Raw genomic sequence first — 22,765 nt, 5'->3', positions numbered from 1 at the left:
ATAATTAATTAGACCCTAATTAATACAACTACTTTCTCAGTTTTTAAATAAATCAAGGGCATCAAAAGTGTAATGTTGATCTACTGTAATACCACTGATCATTTAGATTAAACTTTTATTAGAGGTATTTTGATTACTGACAGTGATTATTGGGGTTGTTTCTTATTACCACAGAAACATGCTGTTCTTTTTGTTGCCAATATGGACTGACCCCCTTAAGCATTATTTGCTTTCCATGGAAATAATTAAAATGCCAAATAATTCAAGTATAAAGGCCCCTTTTCCCACTCCTAGCTAGCATTGATTTTGATGTATACATTTTTTACCTATTACATGTGTTTTACATGGCTTTATGGCTACCCCCTGGTAAGAGAGTGCATCAAAGCAATGGCTTAATCATATTTTCATCTGTGGAAATGCAGCTAATACAAATAGCATGCAGAGCCTTTCTAACAAATATAAAGGTTCATAGAGTAAGTGTTTCCAACCAATTACTTCTCAGTGCTTTTACTCCTGGCTCTTCCATTTATATTGGGTGAAGTGTTTAGTCCACTTAAACAGAGATAAACAGATGCAGGATTAACAGAAGTAAGCAGAAATGAGAAGTTATTTTCACAGCCTTTAAAGCCCAGTTCTGTGAGATGCCAGACAAGGTAACTATAATAAAAGAGTCTCAAAAACATTTGCATAAAACATTGATACATTTATTGAAATATATTAGAAAATTTAGTGACCTGAATAACTAAACTCTATTGACACTATTATTATTTTTTCTCCTTACAGATATTTTCCTCATCTCTTGCTCCTACAAACTTCCTCTTTCCTAAAAACAAGACAGACAGTAGTTTCAGCGGACCTTCCGAGTGTCAGCACGTTCCTGAGACACACAGGGCACTTACAGAACACTGTGTCACTAACATCCCTGCAGGAGATGCCAAAAGTCTAGGAAAGTCGCTTCAGACAAGTCTCAACATCCGGTGGGAGAAGCAGCAGTCAGCCCCTCATAAATCAGAAACTGAAGCTCCGTCAGTGGACGTGACACATAAGGAAACGAAGGGGGAGGAAAAAGGGGTGAATGGAGGGCTCTGGGATACTACAATAATTCAAGAGTGCCGTAACGGGACCTCTGGGCTTCTAGATGTCGAGAAGCAGTATCTCTGTCACCCGACCGTGGGCTCAGAAGGGAGCTTGTTAGCTGAAGAGTCCCATATACAGAGCATGCACTCCGCCACGGGAGGAGGAGTAGCCTTTGTGCCCAACTTGACTCGCTTGAAGCACTTTTCACAGAGGCATAGCCCACTTACCATGGAGGGCCAATTTAGCGAGCAGATTTTATCCAGAATGTCTGTTGAGAGTCAAGAAGCCAAAGTCGATCCAGAAGGAAGTGGGCTCAGCTCTAGCCTGGGGAGCCTTGCTAGTAGAGTGTCCTGGATGCTGGCGGACGCAGGGCGTGTGCTTACAAACTCTTTGAAGGAACAAACCGGTGGTAGAGAAAGTAGTTGGTACAATCAAATGTGCTCAATGGTAAAGGATCTACCATTTGTACACCATGTACAGTTAGAATTGACTCTAAGACCACAGGCAAAACCAACTCTGGAGGCAACCCAGTTTCGACGCAATCTGTCTCATAGTGAGATATTGTCAGTAAGTAAACAGAGTGTAGCGTTGCCTACCATGCAAGATCTGTCAAGATCCAGAACAGATGAATGGAAGAGCCCTTTAATGGCTTTGGAGACAACTCGGACAAGGGGTTCGGTGACCACCCAGATAAATGAAGGACTGAAGGTATGCTGCCAAAGACTACACTCTGTACCTGAACCCTTGCTCCATCTCCAGAACCTTCCACCTCAGCAGCTTCTCTCCTGCCTGCACAATGTCATCCCTGCCCACTTGCTAATGGAAGAGCGGGTGTTAGCTTTATACTGGCTCAGTGTCGCCACCTGTTCTCAACCAGATCCACAGCCTGCAGTTATTGTCCTTTTCCAGACTAAGCTTTTGGTGGTCACCTTTGATCCTTTGACTGATTTTTCCAGCCCCACACACTCTTTAAATGTTTTCTATGAATTATCTTTTCAGGAAATGCAGGAGATCCACATTGGTTTTGCTGGGCAGACTGTCAGACTGACGGGCATCACAGAGAACAGCATACTTACCTTGCACACTTGCAATGCAGTCTTAAGTCAAGATCTGTCCCGAACTTTACTTGAGGCTATTTGCCCTTTCGAGAGTGGTGCACTGGACCATCCGCTACTGTCAAGTGACATAGTATCTTTGTCCTTAGACTGGGACTCCCATATTAAGGATTTGCTTCTACCCTCTGGTGGGCGCCTTACATGCTCTTTCCAGAAAACTCTGGCTAAGGTGGTCTTCCTGTTACATGGTAACATGCAGGGTGAACGTCCGGCACTTGCGCATGTACAAATACTTCTTTACACGACTGTCAGATTTCAGCGATCAAGTCTCGAGCTGCATACTGACGCCATTTTACCTGTTTCACCGGTGGCACCAATAGAATCTGAGCTTGTCCAGCTTGTCCTGACTGACAAACACCTGTGTCTCTTACGTGAGAATGCTGTTTATCACCCACCTCCTCGTTCAGTAGCTATAGTGGCACCTCAGGCCCAGTTCAGGGTAATAGACCTGCGACAACGTTTGGACGTCCGTTGCGTGCTGGTCAGAGACGGTTACGGCAGTATGTGTCTGGATGTGGTTTTGGCTCATGTCTACCGGAAATCCGGTGGTGATGGAGGTCACCCTCAACCTCCAGAGGTCTGCAGTGCTGATGGGGCAGCTGCCCAATCTCCTACCAACTCTGATTCATCTCCCCGGAATGAAGTGTGGAAATTAACTTTCAGCAACTCCGCTGAGGCCACCTTCCTGATTAATAACTTGTCAAACATTTGATCAAGGACCTTCCAGCAAAATAATTAACAGCCCAGTGAGGAGAATTCGACAGGCGACTACAAATAGGCTGAGTGCACCGAAAACATGACATGAGTCTGTGGCGCTAAGATTTGAGAAATATTTTGTAATTGTTCTGTTATTCTGTTACTTTTCCATGAAGTTTTATGACTAGCATTGTGATAAACTTGTCTGACATAGGAATGAGTAAAGGCTACACACCAAAAACCGATAACTGTAACAATAACTATAGTGTCCAAACTAACGCACAATATTGTTCTGTTTATTCTAAGCATGCGCTGCAGTTATGCAGATGTCTGCCTTTAAATTATTGATCTATTTAAATCTGGTTGGATTCTGATTGGCTGTTTTCAGCAGAAAAAAAAACTTGTGAAAGTGATTCCAGCTATTTTTTCCCCTCTGTGCCGTTATCATTACAGTTGTGGTGTGGATTCTGTTATTCTTTTATGTTTAGAACGATTTTTAGAACTATATTTTTATCAATATATAGTTATCATCCTCAGTGTGAATGGGTCTTAGTCATTGGAAGTAGTGCCCATGATTAGGTTAATAAATTCATATGGCTGGTTGAGACCATTGACATACTGTACAGTAGTAGTAATGGTGTTTGTTGGGCAATATTATATGGGCAGATAAAACATTATTGTTGATTCAGAGTACTGTATAATGGATCTATAAAAATGTATAATAGGATTAAAGAATCAGTACTCAACCTACATTTTCATGTTTATTTTATTATGTGTCAATTATAGAATCTAAAGTAAAAGATTGCTTCAAATTCACATTTGTCATGTTAATCCCTGTGCGTCACCAGTATGCTTTTATAGTGTAGTTCATTATCTCAGATTGCAGAGTTAAAGTTCCACCCAAAGATGTACCACCCAAGCATAAAAATAAATAAAATAAAACTGTATAAAAAAACAGCTTCTCTCTCTCTTCAAATTTCACACTCTTCCCTACCCTGTCTTTGACTCATATGGCCTTGCTTCACACAAAAAAAATCATGTTGCATGTCTGCAGCTTCCAGCAGCTATCAGTATGCATCTCTCCACTCGTCATGGTGTGGGGAGATTCCAAGGTCAAGGTGAGATTCTTTTTTTCTTTCTGAAGGGTCACTTAAGTTCTCTGCATCACATTGCTAGCTAATATCTTCATGGCCCCTTTTGTTTCAGACCCTGCTGTGTAAAATATTAGTTATGGTTCTATCGTGCCTCCTTTTTGCCATGCAGCCATGCTCCCTGTTGTTAACTTTATGCCACTGAAGAAGAGGAGCAGGAAGAAGACATTCTTCCTCCCTACCTTGTCTAAAAAATGTACTGTGTAGAAAATGATGGGCGCATGTACAGTGCAATCAACAAGTGCTTTTCTTTGACAATGCCAGCAAGAGAGGGGGAGAGTGCCTTTTAATAAAAGTACATCATGTGCCTTCTCAGAAAATCAGAGCTTTTCACCTTTTCAGACTTGAAATACTGTGTAAGTGAAAAGATCCTGTCCTAAGGACAGATTTTTCCAGAATAGTTTTTTTTTTATGGCAGACTGCAAGTAATATCAGCTGAGCTGTTGTGTCATGTTTTTATAGCAAAAAAGAATAGGTGGTCATATAATAGGTCATATGTGTTTTATGCAGGCTTAAATGTGCATGCATTGTTCTACTGTGCTTCATTCATGTTTACATTTACATCCATATAACGTTAAAGATGCGCTTAAAAAAATTCCCCGCTAAAAATGAATGGTAATCATTTTAAAGAACTAAAAGTACTAAAATAATTAGTTTCAAAATTACGTAAACTCACATGAGATGAAGAGTCATTATATAAATGGCTTAATAAAAGCGGTATTATTTAACATGGAGGGGATACAATTTAGACACAGAAAAAAAGAACATTCTGTTATCATGAATATTGCTGCCATTCTTGATCTTTGTGAGCTAAAGTGAAATCTGCAGAGAGAGAAAACTCGCTCCCTATTATCAGCTTTACTGAAAGAGTGTTACCTTCTTGCTTGCTATATGTATCAGAGACTCTATAATTTCATGTAGGCCCTATACTCCTAACCAGCACAGTCCTCATAAAAGTGGATTGATAATTCTCCCTTATCCCTTTGATGATTAGTTTTTGCCCATTTTGGCTGGTTTTTGGTTTAACAAAGATTGTGGCTCTAACATCTACTATCTAAATAAGCACTCTTAAAAAACCTTAATGGGCAATTATCACCAGCTCATTTAATTGCATATGAAACATCAGTGATCAAGTAAAGACAAGCAGACAGCAAGCCATTTAGCACAAGAAGTGGAATTGTGGATTTCTTTATGTTTGATGAAAACTTGTAATGATTTAATGATGACATCTGCTTTACTGGTGCTTGTCTTGAACAGGATTTATGAATCAATTACTTTCACAAAATGGTTAAGTCAAAAAGATTCATAAAAGTTTATCGAAATTGAGGTGTGCTGGCAGTTTGAATCACATTCACTTAGTGAGTTCTAAATCCCTCACTGAACTACGAGTCACTTTTCGGTTACAGCTGATCTAAATGAATCGGGAACCAGTACCGTGTATATTTTCGGTTCGTAAGACAAGTCGTGTAATTAAAGATTCATATTCAATACATTATAGTCAGTTAATAATGGTACTCTACAAACATTTAAAAAATGTGCTACAATTTATTGGTGACAGTTTAGCATTTGAGGTTTAACTGTGAGGTTGTTTGACAGTGAGGCCATTCACAAAGTTTAGAGCTACAAAAACTCATGCATCATTAAACTAATAAAATACATTACAGTGTGAATATTTTACATGTGTATTGTGCAGATACAGAGAATGCATCCATCTCTGTGATGAGAGAAAAGCTTGTTTTATTTGATTTAGATTCATCACATAAAAAGCCTCCCTAACAAATAACCGTTATTGCAGGACGAGAGCTGTGTGATGCGGTGTGACCATTATTCAACCCAACAGAGACCCCAAAATTTGCTAGCTACCATGATAACAATAGTAGACGATGTATTGCTGTCATGCTAGTCAATCAATTGTGCAGGCCAGAGGGCTCTGTGCCACTGTTGTCTCCTTATGGATGCTTTTTGAATGCTTTATCCATCACATTAGAAGCAAGCCTGTTTGAAATATAACAAATAAAGGCAAGATGACAGCGCGAATAGAAAGGCACCCTCTTCCCGCTCAGCACCGCTGATCAGGTCAAGCGGACAAAAGCCAGGGAATGATGTGTGGGGCTTTTTCTGAGAAAGTGTGTGCGTACGAGCGGAGCTTCTCGCCTGGACCAGCGAGACCTCTTATCTCGCCTTCGCAGGCCCTGTGAGGTGGGATGCGTCCTCTTTCATTAATATACTTCACACCTCCTCTGCTTTAATGGCTTTAGGTGCGCCCAGTGCCTGATGGGAGAAACAGGTGGGGCCTCTTGGTGAGCTCGACAGCTCCTGAGAAAATTTCTCATTTTAGCTACCTCGTTGCTTCACTTTCTCTTTTTCTAAGAGAGCCATCAATCATGCATGTATGCCTTTGTTTGTAACCTTAGCTGCTTGATCCCAGAAGATCCATCAAGTTAGAGTACAGTACATTAAGTTAAACAGTAATGACATTGAAATATCGTGCTGCTTCTTTCGAATAAGGCCTCTTAAAGGAAAGCCATATTTCGTAAGCACAAATGTAGAGGAAATTATTTGAGCGAGAGTTAATACACGTCACAAAAACACAATACCTCAGATGGAGGTTTATAGGTTTGTTTCTGGGTAACATTAATGAAACTATGGAGGACCATTTTAATGAGGAAAATGCCCTTTTTGTGTTCAGTACAATTTAACCATATAAATTATACTTTAATGTTGAGAGTAATGCTGTTGTGTTTTATGCAATGTTAATTAGTGCCATTTTCCATTTTGTAAGAAAACAGTGGTTTTCAATTATTTATTTTTGTTAAAAAAGAACTTAATTTATTAACAAATGTTAACCAAAAAAAAAAAACGAATTTAAATGTTTTTTTTTAATACCAAAAACTTAATTTACTTGTTTTATTCATTATGTTTTTGTTGACTTAACTGGCATAAATGAGCTGCCAGCAAAGGTTTTATTGCACAAAACATGTTATGTCACTTTTTCCCGCATGTGTTCTTTTGGTTTTCATTGTTTTGTTGATAATGAAAAGTTACTCTCTTTATTGCAATGCAAAACAAACTTTTTGCCACATTGATTATTTTCTGTAAACTTTCTGTTGCAAAAACACATAAAACATATTATTGAAAATTACTTTTAATGCATTAAAAAATAAAGGAATAAATGAAAATGCGACACTGCTACGCAGGAACGATATTAAAAGCATAGTTCACTCCAAAATTAAAATTCTGTCATCATTTACTCACCCTCATGTCATTCCAAACCCATGTTTTTTTCCCCCATCTGTGAAACGCAAAAAGAGATGGATGAGGGATGTGAGGATGGTGGTTGTAACTGTCAGGCTCCAAAAAGCACATAAAAGTACCATTAAAGTATCATTAGTCCATACGACTCGCAAGCTATAATACAAGCGTTGAGTGAGAATTAGAACAAATTTTAAGTCGTTATTCACTGTAATGATGCACGTGTAAATGCATTTTTACGTAAGTGTAGAGTGCAAGTGAGGGAAGAAAGAAACTGTCCACGTACTTTATCTGCTCCCAACATGGCTTTGAATCTTTGGAAGTGAAGATTCTTTGACTTTGAGGATCACTGTCTTACAAAAAAACGATTTTTGTTAATTTAATGAGTCTGATGGTCTGTGATGTTCCTGTTCTAGCGGTGAGGAAACTTTTCTTAGTTCTATAGTGTCTTTCCAGTGAGCAATAGCAGCGAAGCTCCAGTGATTCCTTGTACGTTAATTCATGTTAGCGAAACGCTGGTCTTCTCCTTTAACCTCCGGATTCCTCTCCTCATTATTGCGACTCGGTCTGTTGTAGTCAGGCTAGTCTCTGCATCGGGCACTCTGATGGAATTTGGCAAGTAAGGGGAGCCTCATAGGACACACACACATACACACACACTTATTATGCCAACCCTGAATGTCATCCGGCTCTTTGAGCCGCGGCTCATTTGTGAATGTCTGTCCTCTGGCCAAACGTATTTCTCTGCCCTTTAGAAAGATGATGTTGTCATCTGATGTCATTTTTTAAATTGGAACACTCTATCCCATCACCCCCCTCCTCACTTACTTTCCCCCCTCCCTGTTTCTGGACTCTGCACGAGTCACATTAGCATTTTGCAAAAACCGTGAGACATTTTGCCACTTCGGCTTTGTGACAGATTTCACAGGCTCAATTTTAACCGTTGCCCTGGGGGGCAGAGGCACAGTTTCCATCTGTTGATAGTGTAGCTGAAGCCAGCAGGTCGTTTAAGAAAACTTCCTATGGCTGCCAGCTGCACTCCAAACTCTAGATACGGAGTGTTCATTTGAGGCGCTTGTGGTGTTGGGCTGTCATTTCACTCACCACTTTGAACACTCACTTGCATGAAGATGTGAGAATTGGAGCTTCAGTAAATGCAAATGAAACCAATATATAGATATCAGAGACAGGTCTCTGTTCCGCATGTCTTGTTCAGCTTTAATATGTTTTAATTCTGCTAAATAAAAAAAATTAAAACACTTTGCAGAACTCTTGTAGGTCAAAACATTTATGTGGATTTTATTATTGGTTGTGAGAAATATTAAAGTATTTTCTTATTTAAAATGAATCTATTTCATTAATTTCCTTTTGTTTTTTGTGAAGTCCACTCAGGTAAACGTAAAGCATTACTCTTTAAAGGGGTCATCGGATGCAAAATTCACTTTTATATGGTGTTTGCATTAAATGTGTCTTTGCAGTGTGTGGACACAACCACAATACAATGAAAAAAAATCCATTCACTCCTTTTCTTTTCATCCTCAAAAAGCCTAAACACTCTCAATGATGTCATATTGCTCATGCTCCGCCCACGGCCGCTGACGGACTGTTCCGTATTAGCATATTTCCTCCCTCAGCCATTTATATTCTGTCCACCAAGGCAGGTTGCCAAAGCAGGACCTGTCTTGTGTTGACACGACCCACGGAAGAGAGGGGTGGGGTGAGCAGTTGCTCATTATCATTTAAAGAGACATGCACCGAAACGGGTCGCTGTGAACAGAGCTGTTTTTAAGGAGGTTAAAGGGTGTTGTTTTACACAACCATTGAGGAATTTTAACCAAAGTATGTTACAAACTTTACATGAAGACCCTAAAGAATCATACCAACTGTGGAAAATGGGCATCCGATGACCCCTTTAAAGCTCAGGTGTCTAGTATCCCAGTGTGTGTATCACTAGTATCACAGTATCACAAGGGGGCTGTTGAAAAGACACATTTCTATAAGGGTCTATGTTTTTGGTCTTAATTTCAAACTGCCTATTGTGGGTCTGTAACTCTGATGAATCACTGCGAGGCAATAGCCTCTGAATGTTATGGTTTTACAGCAGTATTGCAACATTTCTTGTCAGTTTTGCAGCTCCTTAAAAGACTCCAGAAATCAGATCTACCTTGAGAGATTACTTCTTTTTACGGCAGTGTTCATCCTTTCGAGAGCTTTAAAGAGTGAATTAGTAATGTTCTACACTAAAATGATAAAAAGATTTACTGTATTGATGCTGGCAGGCTGTTTCTGAAGTGATTAGACTTGTAATTTATGCAATGAAAGCTCTGCAGTGAATTTAATTCATTCAGATGCTTCTTAAATTCAGTATGTGATTTGAAATATTAAATTCTTTCAATCTGGTCTCTATGTATATAATAATAATAATCCTAATGTAGCTAACGCAATAGCTATTATGAACAATTAGGTTTTTACTAAATCCTGTTAACAAAGATAAGTAAATGCTCATTGTTAGTTCATTGTGCATTCAAAACTAACTTTGGATTTAAAACATTTTTTTTTAGTAAATGTTGCCGTTATAAATCATTAATATTGGTCAGCATGTACATTTGTCTGTGGGTTATGCAGATATTTAACCAATGAAAAGTAAATAAAAAAGGCTTGTGACTAAACCACATATCTCCATTGGATCCTCAAACTGTCGGTTAAACCTCATAACTCTACTGCGCATTAGTCTTCTTGATTGAAGTGCTACATGCATTTTGGACCGTCTCTGCTTGTTTGCAATGGTAAATACACTCTCAGAAAAAAGGTACAAAAGCACGGCCGGTACCTTTTCAGAAGGTACACTTTTGTTCCTTTTAGGTACTAATATGTACCATTAAGGTACCAATATGCACCCTTTAAGTACAAAAGTGAACCTTATCAAGAGGTACCGCCCCAGTGACAGCTTTTGGGTTTACAGTAGATTAAACAGGATTAGGCCTTAGTTAAATTAGGGCATTTGAATAGCTTTTATAAACATGCTTTAGAAATTTTTTTTTACTGTGCATCTTGAGACAAAACAATGGCGCTGACATATTTTAGGATATGTCAGTGCAAGTGTATTTTAGTTAAAACATATCAAACATTCATTTTAGTCAGACTATATGTGGCTATAGTATATATAAGGCTAATTTTTTATTTATTTGAGGAGCATTTTTAAGCTTTGGATGTGTTGAACACTTCATGCACTCAACTCTCGCAGTTTTAATAGGGTATATGTCGAACGTCGCATGACGAAACCGGAAACCTGGTCTCATCGCATCCGCTTGTCATAGAAAGTGTTAACAGCCGTATGAACTGACGCCGATATCTATGGAATTTTAAGGTAATCAGCTAACCTACCTATCTCACTTTGTTATTGGCGTTTTATTCTATTTAAATATCTTAACGTTAGTGTGAAGATTTTTTTTTTTTTTTACTTTTAAATATCGATCTTCACATGCGAGGGACATTGGTTATGATCATTTTTGCTCGCTCCTTTTAAGTTATCTTGAGTAAAACAGTAAAAAAATGCATGAAGCACATACAAAAGACCTGAACCGGAAGCGATGCGTTCTGTTTTCCGGTTTCGTAATGCGACGTTCGACATATACCCTATTATGTAGCGGAGGGGGAGGGGTGATCAAACTCCAATGTTGAATAACAAAATAAACGTATAGACTTTATACACCACACGGTTGAATACATAGTCAATGAGTACATAGTGTATACGTGCATAGTGTATAGTGTGTAATTTGGGACACAACTAAATTCTTTTCATGAGTGTTGTCGCAAGTCACTCTCTCGCTGATATACCTGATGATTTTGGACGAAACTACTTAAAATTAAATTTATCGTGCAAAAAACTAAACAAAAGAGAAAGCACAAGCTTTTGTGTCAGGATATGTTGTTGTAATGCTAAATATAATGGTATAATTGTGTGTATAACCACCCGTCTGGACCCAATGTGAGATCCACCCATCTGAGAGGTTCCCGAATCTCAATAGATTTTTGATTTGTTGATATGAATTGATGAGAATATCTTGTTTTTTCCGGGGGTGCTCGGGGGATCGACGCCCGTGGATCACAGTGTTTTTTCAATTTCCTGAAAAGTAGCATTGTTGGAAATACGAGGTTTCTGCCTGAAAGCGACAATATTAGCCACAGTCCAACATATCTTTTACTGGCCTTTATGACCCGCCCTTTTGCTTCCTGCAGCATCAAAGGCATCAGCCACTGTGTATGGTGTAGTGAATCTTAAATCATAAATACTGCTGTGTTTGCCCAGTGAAAATGAACTCTACCTAACTTCTGTCCACTCCCCTCCCTCTGAGCCTTGGCACACTCATACTATTTACTCTGCCCTCGAGCACACTCACAAACAAGACAAGGTTGTTTTCTGAAACCTGCTATGCTTTCCTTTTCGTGGCCTCTGGGTTTGGAAGGACTCACCATCAGAATGCTGATGTCAGGGAAGTTTCTCTCTCTGTCTCCTGGTCTCTCTCACTGTCATTTCTTTTTGACTATGGTCTGTACCTCCAATGTCAAGTCATTAATCACATTGTAGAAGTTAAGTGCGACTGCAGGCTGCACACTGTTATAAATTGCACAAGCAAGAGACGCCGTAATTAGTTTCCAACAAACTTGATTCATAGGCCATGTTGTATAACTTCTTTATTAGAGCTTTTTTCCCCACAGAAAATTAGCCTGTAATATTTGAAACAAACAATGATGCTGGTACTACCAAGCAAACCTTGGTGATGAGTATAATGTTATATACATTGTAAAAAAATATTTTCAAGATTGGTTATCACAACTTTTTATCTTTTGTCAAATCAACTTCGATAACTAATGTGTGAAGATAACATACTATTTTGAGTTTCTGTTTATTAAACCATTCTTCTTCATTGTATTAACTCAAATTTTTAATTACAACGAACTCAAAATTTTCAGGCAACTTGCTTTTTTAAGTTAAACCAACATTTTTGTTTTACAGTGTAGGAAAATTATGTAAAAAATCCTCAATGTGTTGTACAGGTAAATGCCATTTTGTCTTTACAGGGAACGTCGATGGAAGAACAATCATTAATTACAATTTTTAACAATTTGAATTTAAAACCGCTCTTGCAAAATGTGTTCATCCAGACTTTTAATAACTTTTCAGCCTTGTTGACCTTTATTCACAATTAGCCTTATATATGAAGCAAACAAACAAAAAACTCGACAGACCAAAAATTCGGTACACTACTTTATTTTTATAAAATACTACTGACAAAGTGCATGTTTATTTACATAAACAGCCATTCAGTGTGTAAACTGATTTCAGTCTCAGTTATAGTAGTTGAAAGATCTACGTTTTTGATTTGATTATAAGAACCGGTTCATGAGAGTCATTAGTTTGGGAATCAGATTACACTGGTTGCAGTTTTTGTTTCTGACTCACTGAAAAGAACCCATTCATAAAAGTCCATGAGAATCATTCGTCCAGGTATCACACTACACCCTGGCTGCGCTGAATGTTTTTGGCTCACTAAAAAGAACTGGTTCAGGAGCATTCATTAGAGTCGCTGTCTGTTTCGTGTTGTAGACGCGTGCGGTGTTGCGGTGACATTGAAGAACTGCAGAAAAATCTATCAGAGTACAATACCATTCCACGATTGCTAATTTTTGATCTAGTGCATGGCCATATTTCTTCAGACTTGTCCTTAAATGTGCTTTAAGTGGGAAAATGTTATACACTGATAAAAATCACACAAAGTTTAAACACAAACAAATATGTTTATTTACACAAATATCATATGTACACTTTTTTTTTTACATTTTGGATATGGAATGAATTGACCAGTATTGAAGGGGTTTCATAATGGAAACTGTTAAATTGCTTTTGTGTGATGTTGCATCCACACCGATCCCAGACAGCAACATAGTGTCAGCCCAGATCCGGGCCACATCTGGTCCACGTGGATTCCACACGGCCCAGATGTTGCTGTCTGGGATGTCAGCAATAACCACAGGCCAAAGTTGTATCACCTTGCAAAAATAAATAAATACATATTACTTCATGCACCTTAAGTCATCCAAAAAAAATCTCCAGCAAAACAATTTTATAACACAAGGTCAACACGTGACCTTTATCTTTAAAAAAAAAAAAAAAAAATCTTATTTTGGAGGATTTGTTTTTTCTTTGAACACCATATCTTCTGCAAGGTACCTTTTTATCTTAGACCTCAGCCCAGCTCGGTTACCTTTTGATTTCTAATACAGTAAAAACTTCAGTCTATAACCTCCAGGCCATCGTTTGCTCCAGGACTCACAGTTTTTCTTTCCCAGATGCACAAGCGCTTCTGTTTATTCCTGACTGCTGAGATATTCAACACCACATGAAGTAGATTAATACCTCCTTTGAGACAAGCAGTTCTTGTCTCGGCTGTTGGAGGTTACCGTGTTAAATATGAAAGAGAAGTAGGCCTGTTTGAATGATTGATGCATTGCCTGTCATCTGCGTTTATTGAAGTGACAGCTCGTGCTGGAATATATTGCAACTGCCATGCATCGGGAGATAATGTGATCTTATTGCAGTTAAGAGCTTTATTTTCTCTGTATTAACGCCATGCTAAGGTCAACAGAAGAGGAGACAAAAATAAAGATGGGCCAAATTCACAAGTATATTCAGAGAGGATTTATATGGCTGCTCATATATACAGTCATTGGAAAACTGTATAATGTGTCTATTTAAATGCGTGAACATATAGCACATGCATGTCAGGTGACTTCGTCCTGGTGGATTTGTCAACACTATAATTTCACATACATTTATAATCACAACACCTGCAGCTGATGCAGAAAATGAAGAATTTGCACATTTCTGTTTTAATTATCAGGAGTTTCAAAACAAGCCCAGTGAAACAGAGAGACAAAGAACTTCTTCAGCCAAAAAACACATTGTATCAACCCAGATGAGAAATGTCCACCGCCGCACTTGACAGCTCTCCAGACGGCAGAATAACACTGCCAAGTTTACACAATGGATTAAAAGTTCCCAGCGTGCACCAAGTTTCTCTGTTTAGACTATAAGTGATTGCTTTAAGGCGGTAGGGAAAGAAGTTCCCCTAAAATGTAATCAAAATTCAGAAATGGCTTTATGTGCAAAAAATCTATACTATAACTATACTTGCCTCACTTCAGTATTGTAGCAAATAAAAGTGCACATGTCATCACCAAGCACTATCTCTCTGTTCAGTCAGTTAACATGGTACGCTTTGATCGATGAGAATATGTTTAATATAGTGGAAGTAAAGGGTTATCAATTAACAATTTAGTTTGGATGCATTTTAATAAACATTATCTGGACAGACTTGTGCAACCAAAGCTGTGGCAGCACAAGGATGATCAGAAGGCACAGGTAATTCATCAGTTATATACCTAATGTGTGTCATTTCTCTTCATTTTGTTAGTGCTAAAAACGTACTGTCTTTCGTCGAGAAGTGAAAAGAGAAATATGAAATTGTCCACTCGAGTTATTTTTATTCAGACCAAAATCCCTACAACACACATCATGATGTAACTTCGATTTCACATCTAGCAAATTTAAGTATCCCAGGGGGACTTCAATGCAGCATAATTGCATTGGAAAAAGCACCTGTTGTGTTCTGGACATTGGGCTTTCAATCAATGCATTTCTCCACTTGGAAGCCCGCCTTTTCTATAGCACCCGTCTACTCTAAAGATGGTTGGTGGAGCTCCCAAATGGACGGGACAGTGGCTACGTTTACATGCACAACTTTTTGTTTCAATCGGACTGAGTTCTATCCGATTGATTAATCCGAACGTAGTGTTTACATGAACGCTAAACATGTGATCGGGTTTGATGTGCGCGTTTATACGTCACAAGCTTCAAATCGGAATATACAGAGTTTCTCGCTGTTTGCGCATAATAAATATTCTCCTACATTGGTTCTTTATTTGTTTTAAACAGCAGACTTATTATTTATCCATTTATTATCATAATTTGGAGACAATGAGCAAATGAACCGTTGTGCCGTGCTGCTTATATTTATCACGCAGTACAAATGCCCCTTGCCGCGCTCAAAACCAGTCGTGGATGAGAATCAGAAACAAGGACTGATTGGACGTTCTTCTGCTCCGCTTCACAGACGCTGAGTGAAAGGAGAATTTTAGGATGACGGGACACTAATTCATATGACACCTTTATTCAACAGGAAGAAAAGCTTGTTCTACGCGTCATACGTCATTATGCTATTTCCACATCATTGCAAATGCGCAGTCCTTTCAGTTTTGGTTTTCAATCCAATCGGAATAGAAAAGGAATAAACCACCCCTTTCAATCGGATTGAAATCTCATTCAGATTAAGGTGTTTACATGAAGGCTTTTCATTACAATTGAGCCGTCAATCAGATTACTAACGGATATTTGGTTGCAAGTAAATGTAGCCAGTGATATACTGACAAATCACTTGAAATTTAAGTATACCACTGTGTGTTAGACATAACATTTGGAATTTGACAACAAATTAAGTATGACATCTACATGTCACCTTCACATGCTATTGGAATTATCAAAAATAAGAATTTTCTAGTCGAAAATTGGACACAAACAGCATCTCAAATAGAGATGATTTTGATACTTGTGTTTTCAATTTGAGCTGGCCATAAACTTTAAGCATGGCAGAGGATAGAACCATTGTTGTAGTGACTTAATTTTTATTCATATTCAGTCTGATGGGTCCTTAACTCAATCTGCTTGCAATCATATCATTCTCTACAGGGCACAGCTGATTGGTTCCTGCGGTATCAGTAGCCAATTAGCTAGCTGCGCAACCTTCAAATACTGGTCAGCATTTGTCAAGTTATCAGATTTCTGTTTCAGCTCTGCCCAAACTTGAAAAAGCATTCAAAGTCAGTTGCATCTTCGAAGCTTGAATTTGAGCTGAATGTGTGAAAGTACTTTATTTGTCAATGAAGAGACCTTCTCCAAACCTTTCCACCTAAATGTGCTCTTGATACACCACTATATTGTTCCCACCTGGAAACACAACCTATCAGGTTCCAGCTTAGCCACCACACTGCACTGCCGTCCTCATGGAATTTCTTAACATGGAGGAACTTGAAGTGAATACACATTCTTTCTTGAAGCTACACCTCCCACTTGACATCCTGGTTCATTCCAATCACCTTGTTATAACTTTACCTTTGTCTTTGCTCTTGTTCTTCTACAGGAAGTAAAACAATCAGTCGTCTCGTCTGATGACCCATGAAGGATTGTAGCAGGAATTTTAGTTGACAATTTCTTAACTTTATCTCTTTGGATAGGCTTCACAGTTGAGATTGGGTACCTGGGGTAGGTTCTCACATTTACATCTCTTACAATGTCCTCCTTATCAGTGTTGACACTAAGGACTCTGGTAAGCCTATACTGACCCCTCAATGTGTTCTGGACAGCTAGCCAGACAACGTCTCCTATAGCCACATTAGCTGTTTTGTGTGCCATTTACTCCTCATAAATAGGTTAGGTCCAGCCAATTTACTCCGGTTCACTTCAGCTTCAATGACACTTAAACTTTTGTAAACCCTCAAACTCAAAATCTTTAGGTCTGGTTCCGAGCAGGAGAGAATTTGGCCTAATATAGTCCACACAGTCTTCCCGGCTCTGAGTTCTGGCATCAATGGGCCTTTCAATAGCGAGGCTGGCTGCCATGTATAGAAATGTTTGGAACTCACTCCATGTGAAGACTCCGTCTCTTCCCAGGTTATGCAAGGCCCGTTTCACAGTACGATCTGCAGCTTCTGGAGGTTCGTTCCTTTGGGGCGAGTGTGCTGAATGGATTTTCCAACATTCTGTTCCAAGTTAGGAAACCTCATTCTCGAGTTCTGACCTCTGGGACAGGTCCAGGAACAAGTAGAGTTCCTTCAGTAGAAGTGCAGCACTCTTTCAGAAACCCTCCACCTTCCCCAGCTCCACCTGTATAAATCTGCTACGGGTAATTCATGTATGCTATATTGTACAACAGCAGCATGTCTTGCTCACAGAAGTGTGTCATGTACGTATGTATTGACAGTAGCGAGTCCCATGCTTGCTCAGCAGCAGCAGCAGCAGCAGCAGCATAGCAGATCTATTCCACCAATAGCAAACATCAATATTGATATTTCCATTACCATGCCAAACACTCAGAGTTGTCATGTGAGAAGTATATTTATTTATATAAAGAACTATTTGACTCTATTTGAACTATTTTATATATTTACAATAATGAAACTGTCGGCCTTCATGATTTCTGTTCTCTGTGGCAACAAAGCAAGCGCATGCAACAAACTCATAATTATGACTTCAGAGGTGGGGAGGAGGACATTTTCAATAGCACATGAAGGCAAAATTTAGTTTCAAGAACTCATACCATTTGTTAATATTCTAAATCTAAAGTTCTGAGCTTGGTCAGTTATTTTCTTTAAAAACTTCCACTGTTTAGTACTAGCTTGAGATGCATCTTTAAGTTCAATGCCGCTGGTTTCCCATCCCTCAGGGTCAGACTCAACCTCTCTGACCCCTGTCAGGGTCACCTAATCTGAATCGGTGATGATCCACAATCTTTGCACAAACTGTGTAGTTGTCACTTCAGTAACCCACAGTTCTCTCCACCTCTCTCTCCAGGTGCCAAGCTTCGTCTCTGAACTGTGTAAATTGAGCCAGTGAGTTCCCCAGGCGCCCTCCCTCTGGTGGAGACCTGCCACAGCGGTGGTGCAATTTGTCCAACCTGAATGCTCTCGGTGCCTCGGGGGACTCTCTCTAAGTGCTAAATGACCCGACTGAACCCAATAGTAATCCAACACTGGAAGTTATTCCAATTGGGATTGCCTGCATTTAGACCGTGTGTATCTCCATCTGAAGATAGTTTATGCTAATTCAAGGTGATCTGATTTCCCCCTCACTGCTTAGTAGAGCCATCTCTCTCAGCCTCCCCGGAGAGGCCTGCAGTCACTCCTGCTTGCTCACCTTCCTCACACTGACAGTATAGTTTCTCCTAAATGAAGTGTATAGTTGCAAATGGTGCGTATAAAATGTTTGGTGCGGCCATAGTGTATAATATGATTTCTCTGTCTTTAAACGTGTTTAAATACCTGAATGTTCAAGCTGCATGTGTCCTCATACAGTGATAAACTGATATGCACTACGGCGGTCAGATGGGGGCAGTAGCACACTGCAGTTCTCCCATTGCTATCGCTTTCTGTCTTTCTCTTATAAATGAAATTGTGCCCTCCAGACATCTGGTTGCTGAAAAAGACAGTGAGTATAAATTTTAAAAAATGGCACATTGACGCTGGGAGGATATATCTGCTTTTTCATGTGTTTATGGTGATTGTCAGCATTAATCTACTAAACTATTGTTTTCATCCGGGGTGTTTTATTACAAAGAGAAGCCAGCCTTGTGAACTTTAACAGTCTTTAAAAAAAGAGGAAGTGGTCCGGAGATGAGAGAAAACAAGCAGAGAAGTGGAACAAGAAGAAGAAAAACAGGAAGAAGGCGAGAGGGACTGTGACAGTGGGAGTGAGGAGCATTAATTAATATAGCGCCCAGTGTGAAGGGAATCGATTCCTCTCCTGACACACGCTCGAGTGGGCAGACGGGCGGCTGGGAGCTCGGGTGAAGAGAGAGTGGCAGGGGTGGGAGCATCTGTGCCAGCAGCTTCACCTCAATTTTCATCACACTTCTAATTGTGCCTCATGTCACCTGGTAAACGGCACATCACCACTGGTCAAAAACAAAACTAGACTTTCGTTATCATCCATTATAATTAAACATATATTCAAATGTATATTAGAGTGTTTGTGTTGATGGATGTATCATAGAAAATGTTTGAAACGAATATGCTGTTAAGATAACTTGATGCCAAATTAAATCGAACCAGACCATTTATGGAAACTTAAAGGCAAAAGTGGATAATTCATCAAATAAAATATTTGTATATTAAAAAACATATTTAATTAACTTTAAATAATAGATTTTCTTGTAATATTTAGAATGTATGGAAGTCCGATTTGCCACAGTTGATTAAAAAAAAAGATAATAATAAGAAGAAGAATGAGAAATTCATTAATCTCATTATATTGAGAAAATTTCTCATAATAATGGCTAAGGATCTCATAATAACAAGAAACATTACCCTAATTATTTCTTGGTATCTTATAATAATGAGAAATTTTCTCATATTTATTTTAAGACATCGTAAAATAGAAGAAAAATTAATAATCGGTTAACACTTTAGCTTTAATTTAATGCATTAATTATACCTTGTAATGCACTTATAATACATAATATAGTCTAATGAATAATTGTAACCATGGCTATAATACATTATAATAATTATCTATTCGTTGAACAACTTAAAAAACATAAAAAAGAACGCATGACAAACAACCAACTTGAGACGCAACAAGGAATCTGCAAATATTATAGTGCACTTTAACTTCAGTAACAATTGTTTATGAAAAATACAATATATTATGATGCATTATAAATAAAGGCTTTAAGTAAAGTGGTGCCAAAAATCTAATTATGAAACTTTCTCATAATGACTAATGAAAAATAACTCAATATTATGACTTACAGAATCATATTTTCACTAATTATCAGAAATAGGCTTCTATTATAATGAGATGCTTTTATATTTTCAATGCTAAAATAAACTGTAAACATTTTAAGTTTAATAAAGTAGTGCTTGTCAATAAGAACTCCATTAATGATACTACACTTCTGCAAAAGAGTGAGAGCAGAACAGCATATACCCATAGTGCATTGCAGCCAATTGAAACTTTTTACCAAGAATGCTGGGACATATCATTTTAAACTGCCACACATTTAAATATAAATGCCTATTCAGCTGCTTGGTCTGCCACGACAACTAAAGTTACTTCAGAATTACTTCAAAGGTGTAGAATATATCTCGATAATTTGTATAATCACATAGCTCGGCTTGGCTGGTTTTCTATCTAGAGTTGTCATGAATAGGCATGACTGGGGCGTCAGGGTCTGTCAGAAGAATGACAGCTGGCCAGCAGCATGAGGTGTTGGGCACCAGCAGCATCACGTGCTGGAGCGTGTCCACCAGCAGGGAGAAGACTTTGGCTCGGATCCCCCACCACCATGCGCTGCATATGGGTCCGACCAGCCGTGGCGGCCCCCCTCCCGACCTCCCCAATTACACCAACAGCCAGCTGAGTCTGAGGCCTCAGTCTCACCCCACTAACAGCACATCATCTTCCCTACCATCTCAAGCCACCAAATATCACTTTCTGTCTGAGCCTTACTCCACACTGCTAGCAAAATGCTTTTAAAGGCTGTGAGGAAAAGCCGAAAGCCTAAAATGCTCTTAAAACTTCAAGGACAAATTTGTCTTGATACGTCAATTTTTATTTTTCATTTTTTTTTACATAGTGTCTCTGGTTCTTTTAACCTCATATGGTAGCAGGGACTTTAAGGTTTGTAGCAAACATGAACTTTAAAAAATATATAAATGATTGATAGAATCTTTTCAAGAATTTGTATAATGTTCTTATGTTTATCTTGATGTTTTAAATCTCCAAGTTCAGTTCTGCGTTTGAAGATATAATTGACTCAAAACTTAAAATGATGTCATCATCTACTCACCCTCACATGGTTTCAAACTTATTTTACTTCAAGAAACACACGCAGCAGAGAAATTTGGAGAAATCAATGGGGACGGAGGCTTTCAAGCTTCAAAAATGACAGAAAAGCACTATACAAAATATCATAAAAAGGATGGAGGCGGAGACGGGGCATGACGGAGCCAGATGGACCAGAGGGCGCAGGCGGAACGACGTCTGACCAAGACGGAGCCGGTGGGACGAGGGAGCCCAGTGGAGTCGTAAGGATGATGGTTTCCTGCGGAGCCGAGGGAGGGAGGAGCCGACAGGTTGACAGGCCACAGTGGAGAGGATTTAGAGGCTGAAGGTGGATCCAGGGGATCATTTTACTGGGCAGAGCTGGTGACTTGAGGCTCTGAAGCAGATCCTCACATGGTGTTGGAGATGCAGAGGGGCTGAATGAAACCGGAGGAGGCGGGGCTGAGGAACTGGCTGTTAGAGGAGGGAGTGAGAGAAAGGGATCAGGAGATTCAGGTCTGGGCAGAACCAGCCGAGAAACAGGAGAGTCAGGGCTGGACAGAACAGGAGAAACGGGAATAACCTCCTCAAACACATCCAATAATCTAATAACCGTTCCAGTGACCATAGCGATCACATCCACCATGGTGGGGTTGTGGGCGGGGCTTTCCTCCCAGCCCTCGAACTCCACTAACACTCCCTCATCAATACACAATATTTGCCGGCTCACACACCTGGTCAGACGATCCGAGGGGCTCAGGGGCGATGTCCTTTCCCATCCTCTCTTCAGGCTTGGGCTCGTCAATCGTGGCAGGCCACTCTCCCTTGTCTGCAGTGCTCACGAACATGGCCTCTGGATGTGGAGTGGGGCTGGTGTCGTCCTCTGCCGGGCCGATGGTGAATGGTGAGTTGTTGTTCACCAGCACCTACTCCACGGATTCTGCGAAATCTTTTCAGGGACAGCCCGCTGGAATGCATGCCTTGGACCACTCGCTCAGGCTGGCGTAGAAAAATGAACAAAGCGAGCGGTCCGGGTAGTGCGTAAGGCACGCCAGATGGAGGAAGTCCCATGTGTGCTCTTCCAGCGGACGGTCTCCCTGCTCCGGGCGGAGAAGTTGGATGGCTGGTCCATAGAGGGGGAAAACTAAAACACACTAAAGGGAAAAACGCAGAAAAAAATATTACAAATAAATCACTGTTAGGTCTGTTCTTCTGTCAGGGGTTGGTTGTGTTAAAAGCACAACGACGAAGGAGAATAAATTAAACAGTCTTTAATGATAAGCACAACGTTACATCAACGAGAACGGACAGAGAATGAGGGAGAACACAGGGCATAAATACATGAAGCAAACAAAAGGAACTAATGAGAAAAAAGGTGAACATAATGACTAATAAAAAACAACTCAGGAAAACTAGGTCACAGGGAAACACAATGAAACAGAATATAACTCTGACACCAATTCTGTCAAATGGATCAACTATTCGTTGATACGATCCGCCTCCACTTCTTTGTCAACTCATGAATGTACCAAGGACAGCCAGGAAATAACTTATGTATTAGTCTGTTTCTCATGCAAGGCTGTTGTGTTGCTTCAGAAAACTTAGTGCACAAGTAATATTAGACTACTTTTATGATGTATTATTTTTATTTTTTTGGAGCTTTACAGAGTCAATACTCATTTACTTTCATTACATGGGAAAAAAACCTGGCAGAATATACTTTAAATGCAGAAGTCAATTCATCTAGTCATACAGCTTTGGAATGACGTGACATTGAGTAAATGAAAGAATTTCGTTTAAAATCAAGTCCTGGATGA

At 39.4% G+C, this 22,765-nt stretch overlaps 1 protein-coding gene across 2 annotated transcripts in view; it reads left to right on the top strand.

Annotated features, from left to right (window-relative positions):
- kif16bb (kinesin family member 16Bb) overlaps window positions 1-3,819 on the top strand; it is a 36,538-nt gene extending 32,719 nt beyond the window's left edge. The window contains exon 19 of one of the 2 annotated variants that reach the window (XM_079634415.1): window positions 784-3,819. In XM_079634415.1, coding sequence (XP_079490541.1) covers window positions 784-2,904 — 2,121 coding nt within the window. In that variant the 3' untranslated portion in view covers window positions 2,905-3,819. The remainder of the gene's footprint in view (window positions 1-783) is intronic. The other variant, XM_079634416.1, reaches the window with a different exon arrangement.
- Window positions 3,820-22,765: the final 18,946 nt, after the last annotated feature.

Source organism: Phoxinus phoxinus, assembly GCF_949152265.1.
Source record: "Phoxinus phoxinus genome assembly, chromosome: 14".
Taxonomy (NCBI): domain Eukaryota; kingdom Metazoa; phylum Chordata; class Actinopteri; order Cypriniformes; family Leuciscidae; genus Phoxinus; species Phoxinus phoxinus.
Note: the sequence above shows the minus strand (reverse complement) of the source record. Positions and strands in the feature narration are given on the sequence as shown.